Source organism: Neovison vison, chromosome 8, assembly GCF_020171115.1.
Source record: "Neovison vison isolate M4711 chromosome 8, ASM_NN_V1, whole genome shotgun sequence".
Taxonomy (NCBI): Eukaryota; Metazoa; Chordata; class Mammalia; order Carnivora; family Mustelidae; genus Neogale; species Neogale vison.
In genome coordinates, this window is record NC_058098.1 from 72062242 (window position 1) to 72080006 (window position 17765).

The 17765-nt window shown below is 40.7% G+C and overlaps 1 protein-coding gene across 1 annotated transcript in view; it reads right to left on the reverse strand.

The window, feature by feature from the left end:
* The window catches only part of LHCGR (luteinizing hormone/choriogonadotropin receptor), a 52120-nt gene that overhangs the window by 16655 nt on the left and 17700 nt on the right, over window positions 1-17765 (reverse strand). Inside the window, exons 2-7 of the mRNA XM_044262449.1 lie at window positions 17674-17745; window positions 15424-15498; window positions 12488-12562; window positions 10383-10457; window positions 10217-10294; window positions 982-1050 (exon numbers count right to left, since the gene is read on the reverse strand). Coding sequence (XP_044118384.1) covers window positions 982-1050; window positions 10217-10294; window positions 10383-10457; window positions 12488-12562; window positions 15424-15498; window positions 17674-17745 — 444 coding nt within the window. The remainder of the gene's footprint in view (window positions 1-981; window positions 1051-10216; window positions 10295-10382; window positions 10458-12487; window positions 12563-15423; window positions 15499-17673; window positions 17746-17765) is intronic.

Genomic DNA, 17765 nt, shown 5'->3' on the forward strand with positions numbered 1-17765 from the left:
AGTATATTGTATAGGCTTATGCTACTCACCTTGAGACTGGCAACATCAGCATCTCCTGGGAGTTTGTTATAATTACAAAGTTTCAAGCCCTACCGTAGACTCACTGAAGCAAAGTCTCTGGGGCCGGGGCCTGGGAATCTGTGTTTTAATAGTCTCCATGTTATTCTGTGTCTTAAAGTCTGAGAAGCCTTGGTATAGGCTTTCATTTACACAATTTATTATAAAAGCCTTTTCATTTGTTTTCCTTAATTTTGGCTTCAGTTGAGCTTTTCAGGCATTCTTAATTTTTATTATACTCAACTGTAGGGTGATTGTCATCTCACTTTATACCTGTTATGGTTCCAATGGCCCCAGCCCAGCAGATTTAATGAATGAGCCATTCTTTTAGAAAAGGAGTCATAGAAGGAAAGAGAGTTGCGGAACAATGAAGGAAGCAGTTGGTAGGGATGCTCTCCTTGAGTTGAAGGCTATGAACACTGGGGACTGGGGTAGGACATGGTGAAAGCACAAGGCCCCCCCTCACCCTGTGAAAAATGCACTCTATAACCCCCCTAGCAATAGGGGGATGGGACTGCGAGTGGGCTTGTTGTGGCTGATGAAGCTGGTAACTGGGGTTACCTGATTTCTCTGCAGTGTGGCCTGGGGGAGAATTTCTTCACTGAAATCGTGCTGCTTCTAACAGACAATCAACCTGAGTGAGGGGGCTAGAGAGTGAGGCTGAGAGATGAGACTAAAGTAGGGTGTTGAATATTTTAACAAACTGTCAACTTCAATGTCTCCAGGCTGCATCTGTCTTTGAAATCAGGGTGCTCTGGGGTTTCTAGCCAGCCAGTTGCCTAGTAACATGAGTGAAACACTGAGGACTAGCCACTTGAAAGTTTATTTTTGTCCTGAGTTAGTTGCTGAAGATTGAATGTGATCTGGTAGCTAGAGTAATATTTCATTTTTATTCATGAGCTGGGGAAATAAGCACATACTTACAGGGAAATCAGCGTTGTCCCGTTGAAGGCATGACTTTGTATTTCTTCAAACCCATTTCCATATAGTTTGCTGAAGTGAGAGGAGAGAGGATTTAGCAGTGAAAGAAGCACATTTTGGAATCACACATTCTTCCTTCTGTGACACTTATTACTAAGATAATTACTGGCATTCTAAGGAGCTGGTGAGATGGAGCTGTCCCCCCGCCCCCCTTCTGCTCTTGTTTGGCTTCACTTTCACCAGTGGCATCATCACCAGTTTGTTTGTTTACTGTTAATAAGTGCCAGATACTTGATCAGTCATTCTACATGTATTTTGTGACATAAACCTCATCATTTCCATTATACTGATCAGAAATCTAAGTGTCAGTGTTGTTGTGTAGTTTGCTCAAGGTTAAAGAACGTAGGGGTAGAAGCAGAGTTAGTGGACCAGAACCATCTGACTGACACTCAAGTCTTGCCTCTGCTTCTCCATGCCTTTGAGCTTTTGGGCTTTCTGGGCAGCTTTAAAGTTCGGGGGCAGAGGAAGGCCCCAGAGTTAGCTCTTCTTTTCCTTGGATGAGTATGTGTTTTTGCTGATGCCGTATTTGGCTCCATAACCAAGAAGATTTCAAAGCCTGTAAACGGTTCTTTAAGACCAATTAGTGGATAGTTAAAGCAGTTTAGTTGGGTGCAGTCACCATCTAGCAAAATGAAATAGAACAGGATAGGACAAAATGGAAAATATTGGAGTGTATTGCCTGTAATTAGGGTAGTACTATTTATGTAATTTTGTTCCACTATTTTTCTATGTCATGTACATAAATATATATATATACACATACACACACACACACACACACCTGCCTAGAATAAGACATGTCCTGCTCCTCAGGACAGATGTTGGGAAATGTTGGAGCCAGGAATGAGCTTGGGGAGGATCAAATGACACACCTTCATTTTATAAAGAAGGGAAGAGGCTCAGAAAGGAAAGTGAGTTTTCTAAAGCCTACCAAAGGCAGAAATAGGACCAGAACACTTTGTCTTGGGCTACTTCCAGCATATCAGTTTCACTGGTTATTTTCACTTTTCTTCCTTGAGATATCCACATGGCCCTGCTTCCTCCTTCTGCAGGGCCGTGCTTGATGTCATGTTCTGAGTGTGGCCTTTCCTGGCTGCCCATTTAAACTCACTTCCCTCAGCATTCCACATTCCCATGCCCCACCTCACGGATTTGTGTTTCCTCGGTGGCTTTATCAACATCTGCCCTATCATACTTGTTTGTCACCTGCCTTCTCCTGCAGAATGTAAGCTTCAGGAGATCAAGAATTTCAGACTGTTCCGTTTCTTACAGAATCCCCTGCATCCAAGTGCCTGGTGCTTGGGAGGATTACAGTAAATATATGTTAAGTGAAGTGGATGAACAAATAGGTATATGTAAGATGAATTTCTTACTATAAATCACAGTCAACCAAGCAAGTTTGAAAGTCATGGTTTTAGAAGTACTTGTGTAAGTTCTTCAAGAACCAGGATGCAATATTCAAGTGAGAAAGGGCTATGGTATAACATAAAATTAAGCTCTACCATCTGGCAAGACCCTAGCTTCCCTTTACAGAATTGCTGATAGTGGCATGGCCACGGAGGAATGGGCTGGTGTTTGTGACTTAAGAAACAGTTTAGACACCTTCCCCAGCTGTTATTGTTCCCCGTGGCTATTGTCTACAATCATTCTCTAGCCTCTGTTAAATAAAATAAGCATGGAAGTGCGTCTTGTGGTGTGTGTGTGTGTGTGTGTGTGTGTGTGTGTGTAGTGTGTGTGTGTGGGGGGGCGGTCAGCACACCTGAGACAAACCAGCATATAAATAAGTCTGAGGAGGACTCAGGGTTGAAGCATGATATTTGAACACTGGCATTCAGAAAGTGAAGATTACAAAATAATTTATAAAGCCTCCTTATTAATTTGAATTCAGAGCAACCTCATTTTGTAAAACCCCGGGGTCTCTCATGATGCTTGCTACCTGGCAGGAGCCCAGCCTTGCCCTTCCATGTGAGGAACAGGCTACTCTGGCTTCTCCCGCTCTTCTGTGCTTTATTCTGGAATTTTGAATTTACAACTTCACCTGTGAGCTCTTAACTATATTCTGTAATGGATTCTGGGGTGCCATTTTTCAGTAGTTTTCTAGGATTTGAGGGTAAAGTTACTTGGGTTATCTCCCCTGTCTTGTGTAGTTACGCACAACCTTCTTGCCTCCTTAGTAGCACAAAGAAAGAATTCTTTTTTTAATTTTACACTTAGACTATGATTCTTTGGCAGTCCCTTATCATTTGCGGGTTTGAATTCCTTTATAACAATCTCTTGTAGATGAAGAAATAGTATTGGACTTTTCTCTGAACTTCTTTGAAAGTGGATTTCGGCCAGTGTTTGTTAAAACATTCCCCTTCATCCACTGACTCAGAATCAACTGGAGCTGCTTGCTGGAAATGCAGACTCAGACCCCCTAAGCAGGTGCCCTGCAAAGCTACAGCATCAGAATGTGGTAGTGGTGTTCAGGGATATGTACTTTCATAACAAGCCCTCCCAGTGAACGTAGGCATGCTGCTGTGGGGCCCTTTGCCCTAGGGTACAGCTCTCATTGCTTCCATATGCAGAGCTGATGGTCTGCTGCACAGAACGGAGTCCAGAGTCTGGTTCCCTTACTGCTTTCCCTGCCTTGTAAGTGATGGAGCTTAGTGAATTAATGGAGTATAGTGAATTAAGATAGAGTAGCTCCTACTCTGTTTTGAGCAAAGCAAAGCTGCCAGCAGCTGTCTGGATGCCCATGCCCCATCATCCTTACATGCCGTCCTGATCCCAGTTTTGATGCACATTAGGATTTTATACCTTTCCCCCGCCCCAGTGGGGCTTACAATGCCATTGCTCTAAGTGCAGCTTTGTGGTTAAATTTATAAGTCTTCAATGCAGCTGCTCACTACTTATTCACTGAATTACTTCAGGCTGTTACTTAACCTCTTTGTGTCTTAATTTCCTAATCCAAAAATAGGGATGATAATAATAGTACTGACCTCGGAAGGCTGTTGGGTGATTAAGATGCTAAACATATGTTAAGCGCTTAGAAATAAGTCCTGCAAAACTGTAAATGCTTAATGTGTTGCCATTATTATTATTATTAGTAATAGTAGTAGTAGCAGCTCTGTCTCTCTGACCAGAATAGAGGGAAAGGGTTTCTCTTGCCATGCTCTGGACATGATTTCCATGAAATGCAGCAGTCCTTTTAATTGAACTGTGGTCCACTGGGGTAGGGGGGCTTCCTGTTCTTGGTGGAGCAGGTCAGTTGGATGGCCTGGGCTGCGTCACATGTACTCACTTTCCATAGGCCCTCAAACATCTTTGGTCTGTGTAAGCATCATTGAACATGCTTGTACTGGGACATTTTTCAGGTTTTTGTTCTTGTTTTTTTTTTTTTTTTTTTTTCAAATAGTCTGGGTCCTGCTTGTCTCTCTAAAGAATGGGCTCACTGTTTCCTTTTCAGCTGCTTCTCTTCAGCTTTTCTTACCAGTTGTACACAATAGAATGTGTTGCTTTGTTTTGATTAAAACAAGTGGCTTCCTTACTTTGGAGAACTTACAAATGTGAGTGGGAGGCCTCCTGCTGTCATGCCCACTCCATGTTCAAATGCCTCTTAAAACATCTGGAGAGTGACTTAAGATAACTTTTTTTCCCCCAAAACATCATGGTGTCAGAATTAAATGAGGATGGCTTCCTTTGCCTTGAGGATGCTGTCACAAGCACAGAAATTTCCCCCCTCTCCTGTACTACAATAGCTGCACCTTATTTTAAAGCATTGTCTATGTTCTCTATTCAAATGTCAGTAATTGTGATTCAAAACCAGAGAATGTCACCTTTTTATTCAAAATAAAGTTCAGGCTTTAGAACTTAATCACAGATGATACTTTCACTCTGAAGGCTACCTTGAAAGAAACTCCAAATATTCCTGGGGCTTTAAAAGCATTTCTGGGTTTATATTAACAGTATTAGATGGTCTGCTGTGGTTCCCTTTTGGATCTTGTAACCACCTAGTGTTTGGACGATTTTAAAGACAAAAGCTTAATTTGTTTCTGCAGATCTGCAGGGTCTCAAAGAATGGCCTCAGGGTTTCTATTTTAGAGAATATGCCCTATGGTGATATATCTATAAGCAAATATTTATCAAATGATTATAGTGATACCTACCTAAAGAACAGGGATCCTAAATTCATCACTTTCTTCTCCCTGTGGTATTTTTTTTCAGGATATTTTTTAATATCCAATGTATGAAGTATGTGAAGACCCCTCTTGAGTGCACGCCCTGGCCATGGTTGTATGGATAACTCGTGACCAGTCACTGTCACCAGGCTGATCTCTATGTGCTACCATGACCTTAGTTTTGAATGTTCATCAGAATTCCCCTATTTCTGTGGGGCTCACAGTCTCAATGCACAGGAATCCCCTCTCTGATGTGGGCATACCTTGTTCCTTTCAGCAGCCCTGAGTTGTTTTGTTTCTCTCAGCCAAGTTCATGTCATCTTATATGATTTCACCATAGGTAATAACAAAAAGATGACAGGCATCCAAAAGAATGATGACAGCAATGGATTATAATACATTCAATAAAATTTTTGAAAAATCTACTTCTATAGTGATATTTAAAAAAGAGATCGAGAGAGAAGGAGAGGATTTTTTTTTTTTTTTTAAACAGCAGAGCACTGGTAATAAGTGTAGAAAAATGATGAAATTTAAAACTTCTGTTTTGTAACTACCTGCATAAAAACAAAATGGAACCATTAGATGAAATGTTGGCCAATGGGCTAGTTGTACCAACTCACCATGTCCCACTATGGTTTATTATTATAAATCATATTATTATAGATCATAACTAACATAAGTTAATGGCCCCATAATAAAAAGGGAAAAATATGCCCTTACAATGAAGATGTCTGGCAGTCATACTTCAACCAAATGACTAAGGATCATGGCATACTGTGCCTTCAGGTTTGATGCACTGGGAGGGACACAACATGCCCTTTGCAATGTTCTTACAGCAATGTTGTCCTGAATCTAATCCTGACAATATAGTCAGATGAATCCAAACAACTGACCTGGGCTTCTTCAAGAAATCGGTGTCATAGAGAACAAAGGAAAGTGGGGGAGAAGATCTTAGTGGGTGGGGTAAGAGGTGAGGTTGGGAGGACTAAGGGACATAATAGTGAAAGTGCAATGCATAAAATTTTGATTGGATTCTGAGTTGAAAAAAATTCTATAAAAGATATTTTCATTGGAATGCAGACTGTAGTCTAGACAATGTTATTAAAGTCATGGGTTTTTTGGGGTGTGTGTGTAATGGTGTAGTTATGTACAGTGTCTCTGTTTTGGGAAGATACATACTGAAGTATTTGAGGTATGAAGTGTCATAATATCTGTAAACTTCTTTTGGATGGTTTGGCCAAAAGGAAATGTATTGTATATATTTACATATATAGAGATGGGGTGGGTGTTGCAAACTGCTAATAGTTGATAAATCTAGGTAAGATGTATAGGGCTGTTACTGGAAAGAAAAATGGAAAGCAACTCTACTTGCCCACTGAAAATTTTAGAATAAAACATATTTAAAAAGAGATAACAAGACATGATGTTTTCAGGATGGTCTAACAACAACTGGCTTGCTGAATATGAACTTTTAATCATGGTGGTGCTGTGTAGTTGACACGATGTGATTGAATTTGCACAAGGAGGTATTAATAATCCCATTGTATACATAGAGACAGAGCCATGTCTGGATGGTGTAACTTGACTGAGGGTCATTAGACACAGGTCCAGGACTAGAACTCAGGCTTTCTGTTTCAACACCCAGCAGTCTCTTTAGTGTGGCTCATCACAGGGGCAGCCAGAAATCTTGCCATCCTTTGCCAGGCATTCTTTCTCTGAGAATTAGTTGCCATGACCTTTACTTTTCTTTGTGGAGTTCAGACATGAATCAAAGTTGTCTCTTTTTTGAGACTGGTATGACAAGTCATCTAGAATATTTTAAAGGTGGTACAGCCAAATCCTGCTCACTCAGGGGGTACATTTCCAGGTGGCCTCTTGAGGAGATTTAATGAATAGCCAAAGTGGCTATAAAGGGACATAAGAGTATAATGCATAGTTTTAGCATTAACCCCACTGAGCTTCTCCAGCATCAAGTGAAGTATTTTGTTTTCATTAAATGAGCTCACAGTTGGTAAAGATTTGGGGTGGGGGGAGAGCAGGAAAGGTTCCACAAATAGCAAAATCTCAAATACTACTAATAATGAAGAGAGAAGGCCTGCTTTCATTATTTTCTAATTAGGGAGTTGAACTTTATAGCTGAGAAAATAAGGCTTTCCTCTTTTAAGTGTAATCCGTTTTTTCCAACACGGTGCTCCACAGGATCCTTCACTTACAGAAGGGCCCATTCAGCTGAGAACAAGTGCCAAGCAAATGACTAATCACTCCCCTTCCAGATGAAGGGCTGAGAGTGAGGAGGGGGATGGAAGTACAATGCCCCCTGGGCCCACTAGGAGAGATGAATCTACATTCCCCATTAACTTCAGAGGTGGGGCAATTATGCCCTGCTGGTAGGCACTATTCTTCTTGAAATCATAACTAACATAAGTTAATGGCCCCATAATAAAAATACTGTGCAGCTCTCATGTGCATATGCTAAAATGTGATGTGTGAAAGGAATCTTTGGTTGTTCCTTGAGTTTGGTGAGGTGGTCCAATCTTGGGAGCTCACAGAACTCTGTAGGTCATCCCAACATTTGTTTTCTTATTGATTGTTCTCCACATCTTCTGTTCTTTCATTCATACCATTTCTACTTCATTCATATGGCTGTACATTTACCTGGGATGAGTACCGTTTGGGTCCTGATTATTTTTAGATTCAGGTCAAAATCAAAGGAAGTATTGGATATTTGTGATCTTTGAATAAAGGCTGCTCTATTGGGTGGTTTCTTCTTAATAATTTTGTCAGAGTTACTTCTAAGCTTTTAATCCTTTACCCAGCATTCAAGACTCAGCAATCCAATGTCCCCTACACCCTGCCATATTTATTTAAACCTATTTCCTGTTTCTTAAGCTGGGTGTGTACTCACCCATAAGTAAGACATATCCCATTGTGTTCTTTCCCACAGCCATGCTTTTGCTCTTGATGTCCCTTCACTTAGACTACTTGCTCCCCTTCTCTTGGTAGGTGGTACCACATAACGGTTAAGACTGTGATTCTGGAGCCGATGGAGTCTAAAATCTTGACCCTGGGTAAATTATTTAAACTTGTAGGGCCTTGGTTTCCTCCTCTAAAAATGGAGCTGATAGTCCCTACCTCATAGGGTTGCTGTGATATGTAAACAAGTTTTTAAAAGTACTTAAAAACAGTGCAGGTATTTACTAAGTGCTCTATAAATATTACTGCTATTATCAGATTTGCCCATACAATGTTACTGATAGTACAAGGTCTAAGTCAAGTCTCAGCTCTACCATGCAGCCTTCTCTGACTCTCCAGCCCAAGAGGACTTCTCCAAGACTTCTCATTTCTGTATAACACAAACTCTAACAGTGAATATCTACTGGTTTGTATTATTCTTTCATTGTTTCATGTTTGCCCCCATAACTTCTCCATTTCCTCATAATTGAGATTCTGAGCTCCTTAAAGACATGGATCATATTTCTTCTGTGTTCTCACTAGAGCCAGAGGAAGACCCCGATCCTAAGGTATGTGGTACCTCCCCATGCAGTCTGCTCTGTCTCTGACAGGGGATGTGATAAATGAGTAGTTCTAGATACATGCAACGATAAGTTGGAAATACTTTATAAAACAGAGCTGAAAGAGCTTTAGTGTGTGAGGGAAGTAGAGGGGCAGAGAAGATTTTCTAGGATCTCTTGTCTCTTTCCTTGTGTTTAAGAGCTGCAAGTAAAGACTTTATCCTGAAAAAGAAATGTTTAATTTGGTTGTTGCTCTGTATTCCCTTGATTGCAATACTCTGAGCTGGGTCTGCATGGGCAATAGCTTTGTAACATGACAATTAAATGTGTGAAATAATACCTACACAAAGTAAAAAGTATTATTCAAATGCAATGTACATTGATACCTATGTTTAAAATCCATGATATAAAAAAAAAGTCCTCTCATATGGTCTCTTCTCTTGCTTTACAACTACCTCCTCATTTGGGGTCATCCAGTGCATGCTCTCTCTTTCTTTAATGATGAGCTCATTTATTGACTCATTATAACCCTGCTTTGGCTGTAACCAAAGCAAAAGAGTGAGAGGGAGATGGATGTGAGGAAGAGAATTAGGTATGGGGTCACTGGATTTTGGATATAAGTGAGACATGGTGCCCAGAACACTCCTTCCGAATGGTGGGGCAAAGGCGAGTTCCCCATGTGCAGACAGCAGGGACCCCAGAGGGAAGGAAGTCAGGCAGAAGAACAGTGAAGAGAATGGGTCTGGTTATGTTAGTACACTGCCCTGTGAACTTCATGTGCATATGAATCACTTGGGAACTTGCAGATTTCAAGTCAGTAGATCTGAGTCCTGAGAGTCTGCATATCTAACCAGCTCTTAGAAGATGCAGTAGATGCTGGTCTATGGACCGCACTTTCAACAGCAAGGCCTTAGGAAAGGGCATAGAAGGGGTAGGATCTGTGAACCTGGTAACCTGATGAAGGACTGTCAAATAAAAAGACACTATTTTCAGGTATTAGGGGATGTAGGGAATGGGTATAGATGGCGCTCTTCAGAAGCAAAGTAAAAAGTCAGAGAGAGAGAGAGAGAGTAAACGAGTGAATGCAGGCTCTATCCATCAACTGTCCTACCTACTTAGAGACTATCTTTCCAAACTTTTCATTTGAAACTTGAAATTTCTGTGCTCTTTGAACCAGGGCAGCCATTTCCCTTCTGGCTGTCTCTTCCCAGCTTCAAAGCGTTCCACTGATGCAGTGAACAATTTCCTTAGTTGGAAATTTGGTCACTTTCAATCTGCAGGGTCTGTCTGTTTAATTTTAAACAGAATGCTTTGGTTGGTAGTTGTGTGAACACATGACCAAGCCGCAATCCTGCACAACTGCTCTCACCGTTAGCATTTTTGATCATAAAGAACGTTACCAGTGAATGAAGAACATGGTAAAAGATGAGAAAGAGCTCACCTCAAGCTAGAAGCGAGAATAGCAGGAGCCTGAATGGCAGAACGCGAATCTGGGAGTTTACTCACAGTGTTATGGATTCGTTACTCATCCCTTGAAAAGCATTCCCTGGTATGGTGGTTATGTGTAAGTTATCACAAATTTCCCTGGAGGAATAAAATGAGAAATATTTACTTTCCAAATTTTAGCTGCAAATAGGAAACTGTTACGCATAGCAATCAGCCTGGTACTTACAGAATGAAATTAAATTCAGAGGAGAAGATCTTCGTAACATCTGGAAGCTTTCGGATGCCTGTGTTACAGATGCTCCTGTGATTTGGGGCAGGATGGGGATGTGGGCAGAGAGTGAGTAAAAGTGTAAAAGTGATTGTTTTTAAGGCATAAAGATAAATGCGGTAGAAAGGCATTTTGAAAAGACTATCTTCACATTAAAAAAAATATTGAGTTTGGCTTTATTGGTAGCACTTTCAGCTGTTGAAGATTGGCAGAATTTTAAAGCCCCTAACACTATGGGAGAAGTTGCTCTAAAGACACCTGTTTAAAGAGCTAGGGGCCAGGACTAAACTCTCAGGTCTTTGTCCTTTATATTTATGTTTCCAGCCTGTCTTTTCCTATAGTATCAATTGCATTTTTCTGTTGTATTCTATCCCATTCCTTTTTGGTAGTTCGCTCTTGATAGTTCTAGAAAACATCCCTCTACTTTGGAATAGGTTTTAACTCAAACCCTTTAGGAGTATTAACCTCCATATGAGAAATCCATGTCTATCATTATTAAAAATCTTTCTTTCTTTAGCTGCCTTGTGGTTCAGGAAGTTCTTCCTTATAACTTGCTGAAATCACTGTACATGCTTTTGGTTATTGGAGCTACTCAGGTCTCTTCTTCCTCCCACCTGTTATTTAACTTCAAAGAAGAGAGAAGCTTCAGTGATAGGTTAAACTGAAAATTATTTTATACACAAGAATGAGACTCCTTTAGTCCAGGCATCTGGATTTCCTCGAGTTTTAAATTCACCTATGTAGGACTGCAGAAACGGATACAAACTTCCTTGAAATCCAGTGACGATGGAAGGAAGCCAGGTTTGTCCTTTGGCTCTTTCTGAGGCTCCTTCTTACCTGTAACCCCAGATGGCGCTGAATCCTTGCCCTCTCTGTGGCTGGTGATGGCATTGTAACTTAGCAATATGTACTGGGGTTGAGGAACTATCACTTGTTTGGGGGGGAAAATGCTATTTTATGGAGACAGTGATTCTTGGATAACAAGGGACTGCAGTGGTCAAATTTGGTTCTGGCATTATGTCTTTCTTTTTTTCTTATGTTTTTCTAAAGTGGTTGACACTGCAGATGCTTATATGTCCTGCACAGCCTCGGAGGCCTGGAAAAGCAGAATACCTGGGCTAGGAGCCATTCAGGGTTAGAGCTGTCGAAGGGGCTAGGCTTGGGCCAGCAGCACCTCCTGTAGGAGGCCCCAGGGCAAGGCTGTACAGGTGACATGAATACCAGACCCAGAGAGATGTCCTCCGGTCCCTCTCCTTTTTTTTTTTTTTTTTTTTATTTTAGGTGGTGGGAGTTGTGGACTTCCACTCTGGAGATTTTATGAAATTTAACTTCTCAGGAAGAAGAGAGAATGTCTGTGTTAAAGGGATTTAATTTTTTCTGCGTGAATAAGTGACTGCTTGACCTATGAGAAGATCCATAGTGATCAGTTTATAAACTGTGTCAAGTTTCAGGAATTTTGGTTTTGCTGGCAAGGCAATGAATCTTCTGGGTTACCATGGGTACTCAATTTAGAATTCTAACTATAGACCTAATAAGATTTAATGGGAAATAAAAAACAGTGATTTAGTTTATATGGCACAGTGCCTACCTCAAGGTAGTACTTACAAAGTTTTCACTTAATGCATAAAGGAACAAATGAGATGAAGGCATCAGTAATTCTTAACCAGGCATGGGTGTCCAATCAGAATTGCCTGCTTTCACCTATGCTCTGTCTGCTTCACCACCTCACCTTAGAGATTCCAATTTACTCTTTTTCAAGTGTCATGACCCTGCCTCCCCATTCCCACTGTCAGTTTTGAAAATCTTTGCAAAGGGGGTGATATTCTTTTCATGTGCTTTTTGGAGAGCGAAAATGTTGGGAGCCAGTTACATGGATTCTGAGGGCACCCAGCCTGGTAGCTGACAAGAAATGCTGATTAAATTTTAATCAGAAGGCTGAAGACAGACGTGCACATAATGCTAAGTACATAGTTAAAAAATTCTTCCCAACATGTTAACTGTTTTTGATTTTCATCAGATACCCAATTTCTCTCCCCAGTTGCTCAAAAAGGAAAAATTCTCACAGGTATTTTAACCGGGGGAGATTTCTAAATGCTCCAGCCTCGATGTACACCAGGTTTTTTGTGTTCTGGATCAGTCTGTAAAAAGAGAAGGAGCACTTTAAGAAATATGTATTGTTTGGAATGTACAAGACCGTAGTTATCAGAAGATGCTGGCTGGAAATGGCATCAATTAAAATCAAGTGACTTCTGTATGCTTGGGAGGAGCTTCTGAGAGCCTGGGGAATGAAAACTACATGGTGGGAGCCACTTGGCTCTTGCCAGGAAGCTCTGCTCTCAACCTCTTTCTGAGGCAGGTATAAACATCATAGCTGGGAGTCTGTTCCACCCCTACTCAGTGACACAGCACCAACTTCCAGGACCCCTGACCAAGTGGATCCTACCCCACCATGAGCCTGCATGCTGGCAGTGATGGGAGAGTCCACTCCCAGGTCAGATGAGCAGACTGGCTACTCTCCCTTATAGGCAAACTGGTCTTCTTCAGACTGGACTGGCAGCCCCACTGACCAATGATCCAGACAGGCACTCAGTCTTTGGATCAGACCAGGGGCTTGGGTTTAGGGGAATTTTATGCTCATTGTTATAGATAATTTGTTGTGTGATGATGCACAGCTTCCTAACTTCCCTGAGCTAGTGTGACCTTCTATAAAATTAGAATAATAATATGCTCTCTTCCTTCCTCATAGGTTGGTATGTAATGAGTAATAGAATAGCTAGAGATAATGTAGGGAGGGCTTTGTAAAGTATAAAAGTATAGCTCCACAGTGGTGTAATGGCCCTTCTCCCTACTTCTCCAGTGACTTTGACCCTTTGAGAAGGAGCCACAGTTGCCTGTCTACTCTGGATTCAAGGTCAGTAAATGCCTTTGACTCTCTTACTCATGCCACAACCACCTGAAGAAATGATGATTACTCTTGTTCTTCAGTGTGTTGGTTGTTTAGAGGGGTTCTGGAGTCAATTTGGTTTTAGTAATTGTATGACCTTGGATGCATCATTTAAAGCTCTGTTTCTTCATAGGGTACTTTTTGAGAAGTAAATGTGTGTTTCTGGTTCACATTAGGGATTTAACCAGTGTTAATAATTATTAGTATAGTTGATGAAGCAAGGATGTTGAATGATTTATCTCTAGTCACACAGCTATGAAGTAGCACAACTTGGAAGTGAACTCAGTTCTACAGACTCCGAGTCTAGTGTTCATCCCCCTCTTACTATAGTTCCCCACCATTGGTGCCTATTTCCACCTTTTATGTCCTTTCGATTCTTTGGAGGTGAGTGATGTTTCACTGTAATTATTTTTACAACAACTTAGTCAAGCCATTGTGGATCATATAAAGTATTATGTAGGTAGAGTGGAAGGAACTTTTAAAGAGCTTTTGGGGTCTGATTTAAACTACTCATCCACACATTCCCTCACTCGACAAACATTTATTAAGTACCTATGTGTGTCAGGCATTGTTTAGGTACTGGGGCTGCAGCTGTATGTTAGGTCCATACAGCCTTGGAAAGTCCATAAACTTTCCCTTAGAGCATTTTATTTTTCTTTCTGTTGCATCATGAGAAATTTATTTATCTTAAGTTATTCTGGTGGTTCTCAGTATAAGCTGTGCTTTATTATGACAGGCAGGTTTCTTGGTCTAGGATAGTACTGTCATTTATAATGGTGATGACCACTTCTACCCTTCACTTCCCTACCTCCTCCCCACAAATTCTACTTCATAGCGAAGACCAGACTATAAATCTGCATTTGAATATCCATTATTTTGGATTTCCCCATAATCAGTTGATGAGGTATTCTCACCTCCCTGAGTATATTGTCATCTCCTGGGGAAGGTTTATTTTTTATCCTCTGTATTCCAGCAGCACTTGACCCTTGGTTGGACACGTGGCAGGTACTCACATTCTTATCAATCAGTTATTCTCTTTAGATAATTGCTAATTGGACCATTCATAGGGAGGCCTTGTGGTGTGGTGGGAAATGCATGAGCTTTGAAGAAAGACAGGCCAGGGTGGAATTTCAGCCCTGCCATTGTGCCACACTGGTAAAGTTACTGACCTCTCTGAGCCTCCATTCCTTCCCTTGAACAACAGGGATAATGACCCCACTTCGCAGGGGAACTGTGAGGATTAACACAACCTCAAGGAAATAAATGCCAGACATAAGTGCGTGGAAAATGTTTGTTGCTAATATCCTTCCCCTTCTCTTAACTTTCAAAAGTCCTATGCAGGTGACATTTTTTAGAAGTTCAGATTTGAGCTAAATAAGGCAGCAGTAAGAAGCCTGGTTTGGGAGTCACATGACCCAATTCCTGGCCCCAACTCTAACACCAACTTGCTGTGTGACATCAGGCAAGTCACTTACCCTCTTTGGATCATCAGTTCATCACCTGAAAACTGATTTGAGCCATTCACCCATCTTTTTTGTATATTAGAGGAAAATAATAATTTGGAAAGAACTGTTTTTAAATATCAATTCTGAAACATTACAATAACAAACAGCACACAAATGTCCAAGACAGAGTTTTACATGGATTTCTAGGAATCATTTCCTAAATAAATGAAGATGCCCAAACAGTGCTCAATGAACTAATTCATGATCTCTAAGCTCCTTTTCAAATTTCCCTGCTATCCCAGGTACTTCATACCCTCCCTTCCATAAGGTAAGACCTAGTCGGCAGGACTCCACAATGTCAATTTTAATTTCCAACTTTGTGTTGTGATGTTTTAGAGTTTATACAGCTCCCAGGGAGAAGCAGTTGTCACCATGGCAACCTTCAGGCCACTGCAGTGAGAGAAATTAGTGCCTGCCCAGACCTAGTAATTGCTATGGTCTTTTCCTCCTGGATTCCTAGCAGTGGATGCTTGGATACAAATACTGAGTGGGCTCCAGCCAGCAAGGATAATAGTGTACAGCAATAAACTATCTGTTAACTGATGCTTACATTTCAGACAAATTGAAGAGGTTGTCAAAGGCATTAGCTTCTATCTTTTCCAGAGAATCACTTTGAGAGATTTCACTAGGGGAGAGAAAAAAAAGAAAGAAAGAAAGAAAGAAAGAAACGTAAAAGAAATGACCATGCATGCATCATAATAACCTGTGTGTGTGACCCAACAACTGGGGCTCCAGTGTGTCCTATTAAAAAAGAACAGGGATGCCTCCCATTGTCCTCACGTCATAAAGTGCTACCATCTCCCTTTAGGAGCATTGACGGGCATCTATAACCCAGGTGCAGTTGAAATGCAGGTTTCAGTAGCCCCTCTTTATGTGACAGGGTTTTTTTCTTGTTTATGTATGACTCAGAGCTCCAGATTGTTAGAAGTAGACAGGTCTTTTGAGAAAATCTAATCAGATTCCCTTCTATGACAGCTTTGGAAATGGGAACTTTCCAGAGGAGAGGCAAAAAATGCTTATGAGCAGGCTCAGGACAAGGATCAGGATGTCCAAATTCCCAGCTCCGTCACTCTAGTGAGGTTTTAATTTGGGTTGCAATTCATTTTTTCATAACTCTTTTTCCTTTTCCCCTAATTCTTCTCTGAGGCAATTGCAAGGTGGTAATTTCAGAATGTAGTATCATTTTTGGATTGTAACTGTCTGTTTCTTTGACTTTTTTCCTTTTACAAAATGGAGGACAAGGAGTATGTCCTGTCCGCTTCAGAAACTGTGCTGACTTCATATTGCATGGTGAATAGAGTATGAATGAACGGATGGGTGGATTAATGAATGGAATATTTTTTTTTTAAAGATTTTATGTACTTACTTATTTTAGAGAGTGAGAATGAATGGCAGGCAGGGCAGAGGGAGAGGCAGAGAATCCCAAGCAGACTCCATGCTGAGCATAGAGCCCTATGCGAAGCGTGATCTCACAACCCTGAGATCTCAACCTGAGCCAAAACCAGGAGTTGGGTGCCCAACTAACAGAGCATCCCAGGCATCCCTGAATGGATTTTTTAAAAAGACACAAACGTAAAGGAACTAGGCTTGCCATATATCATCCCAGGCATGCAGGGAATGTCAATGTTACCCTAAAATCCCAACATAAGCTACCATTTGCTGCCAACTGAGAAAAAAAAATCTCAAATTCACAAATTGTACATTTGAGTGTTTCTAAGGTTAACGTTCGCTGAAGCCTTCAGACTCGAGAGCTTTAGTCCACAGAAAGGCTGAGCCTAAGGCAGTTAATGTCTTTTATGAACAACACGGTAATGGATTGTTCCTGGACCGATTCATTTTATTTGTACCTAATGGTTTGTTTCTTTAGCTGTGGCTGCTTTTCTCATGAGGAGGTCTAACACATTAAAAGTTGTCAAAACTCAGCATTTAAACTTGAGAGCAGAAGAGTAAGGGTTAGGTTCAAGGAAACTGACATTCTGTAATTCTTGGGGAATTATTTTTAATATCCTCATTGCTTGCTAATACCCTAAGGAGCAGTCAGAGATTCCCCAAGGAGCCAGGATTGTTGATGCAGCATCTTTAGTGATGTAAACTGGCTTCGAAAGCCCCATGGATTGTTAAGATTAGAGATGCTCTCTAGGAACTAAATGGCCTTTGAGGTCCTTTCACATGGGCTGACATTAGGAGGATGCTGAAAAACCAGACTCCTGAGAAAGTTCTCTCTCGTGTATGCTGTCTTGTGCCCTAGAGGCTGAGACCGGGAGAAAGGATTGAAGTTACATCTGACAGAAATGTGAGATCATGCTGTATTATCGGGTTGCTTTACACTTTTGATGAAGGCCTTTTATCAATACAGCTATAAATACTGTGTTTTTGTCATATACTTATTATATTTTAGATATAATGATTATCTTCTGATGCACAATAAACCTCCAACACATTTTCTTCTGTGTGGGTGTTATCTAAAAATGTGACACAAGGGAATAACTGCTGTAGCAGAAGGAGAATTTTTATGATTAGAATCTATTTTCTTCTCTACTTGAGAAGTTTATCATCACTTATCAAAATGCATTCAGTTCATTGAAGCAAGGTTAATTATCTGGAATTTAATGACTCTTGAAAATCATACTTTTCTTCAGAGGTCCCTAGATATTATTTGTATTATAAAGATAACAATACTGGGGTTTCTTTAACACGGTTCCTCTCCTAGAAAAATTATCCCTTTTCAACTATGCTTTCTCTTACAAAAATTTTATTATTCCAATTACAAATGTCTTTTGATACGCAGTATCTTACTTACATTTTTATGACCTCATTAAGTCCTCTGAAAGCTTGAGATGGGATTAGTTTGATAGGGAGATAGTAGAGTGATCTAGAAAAGAAGAAAGGAAA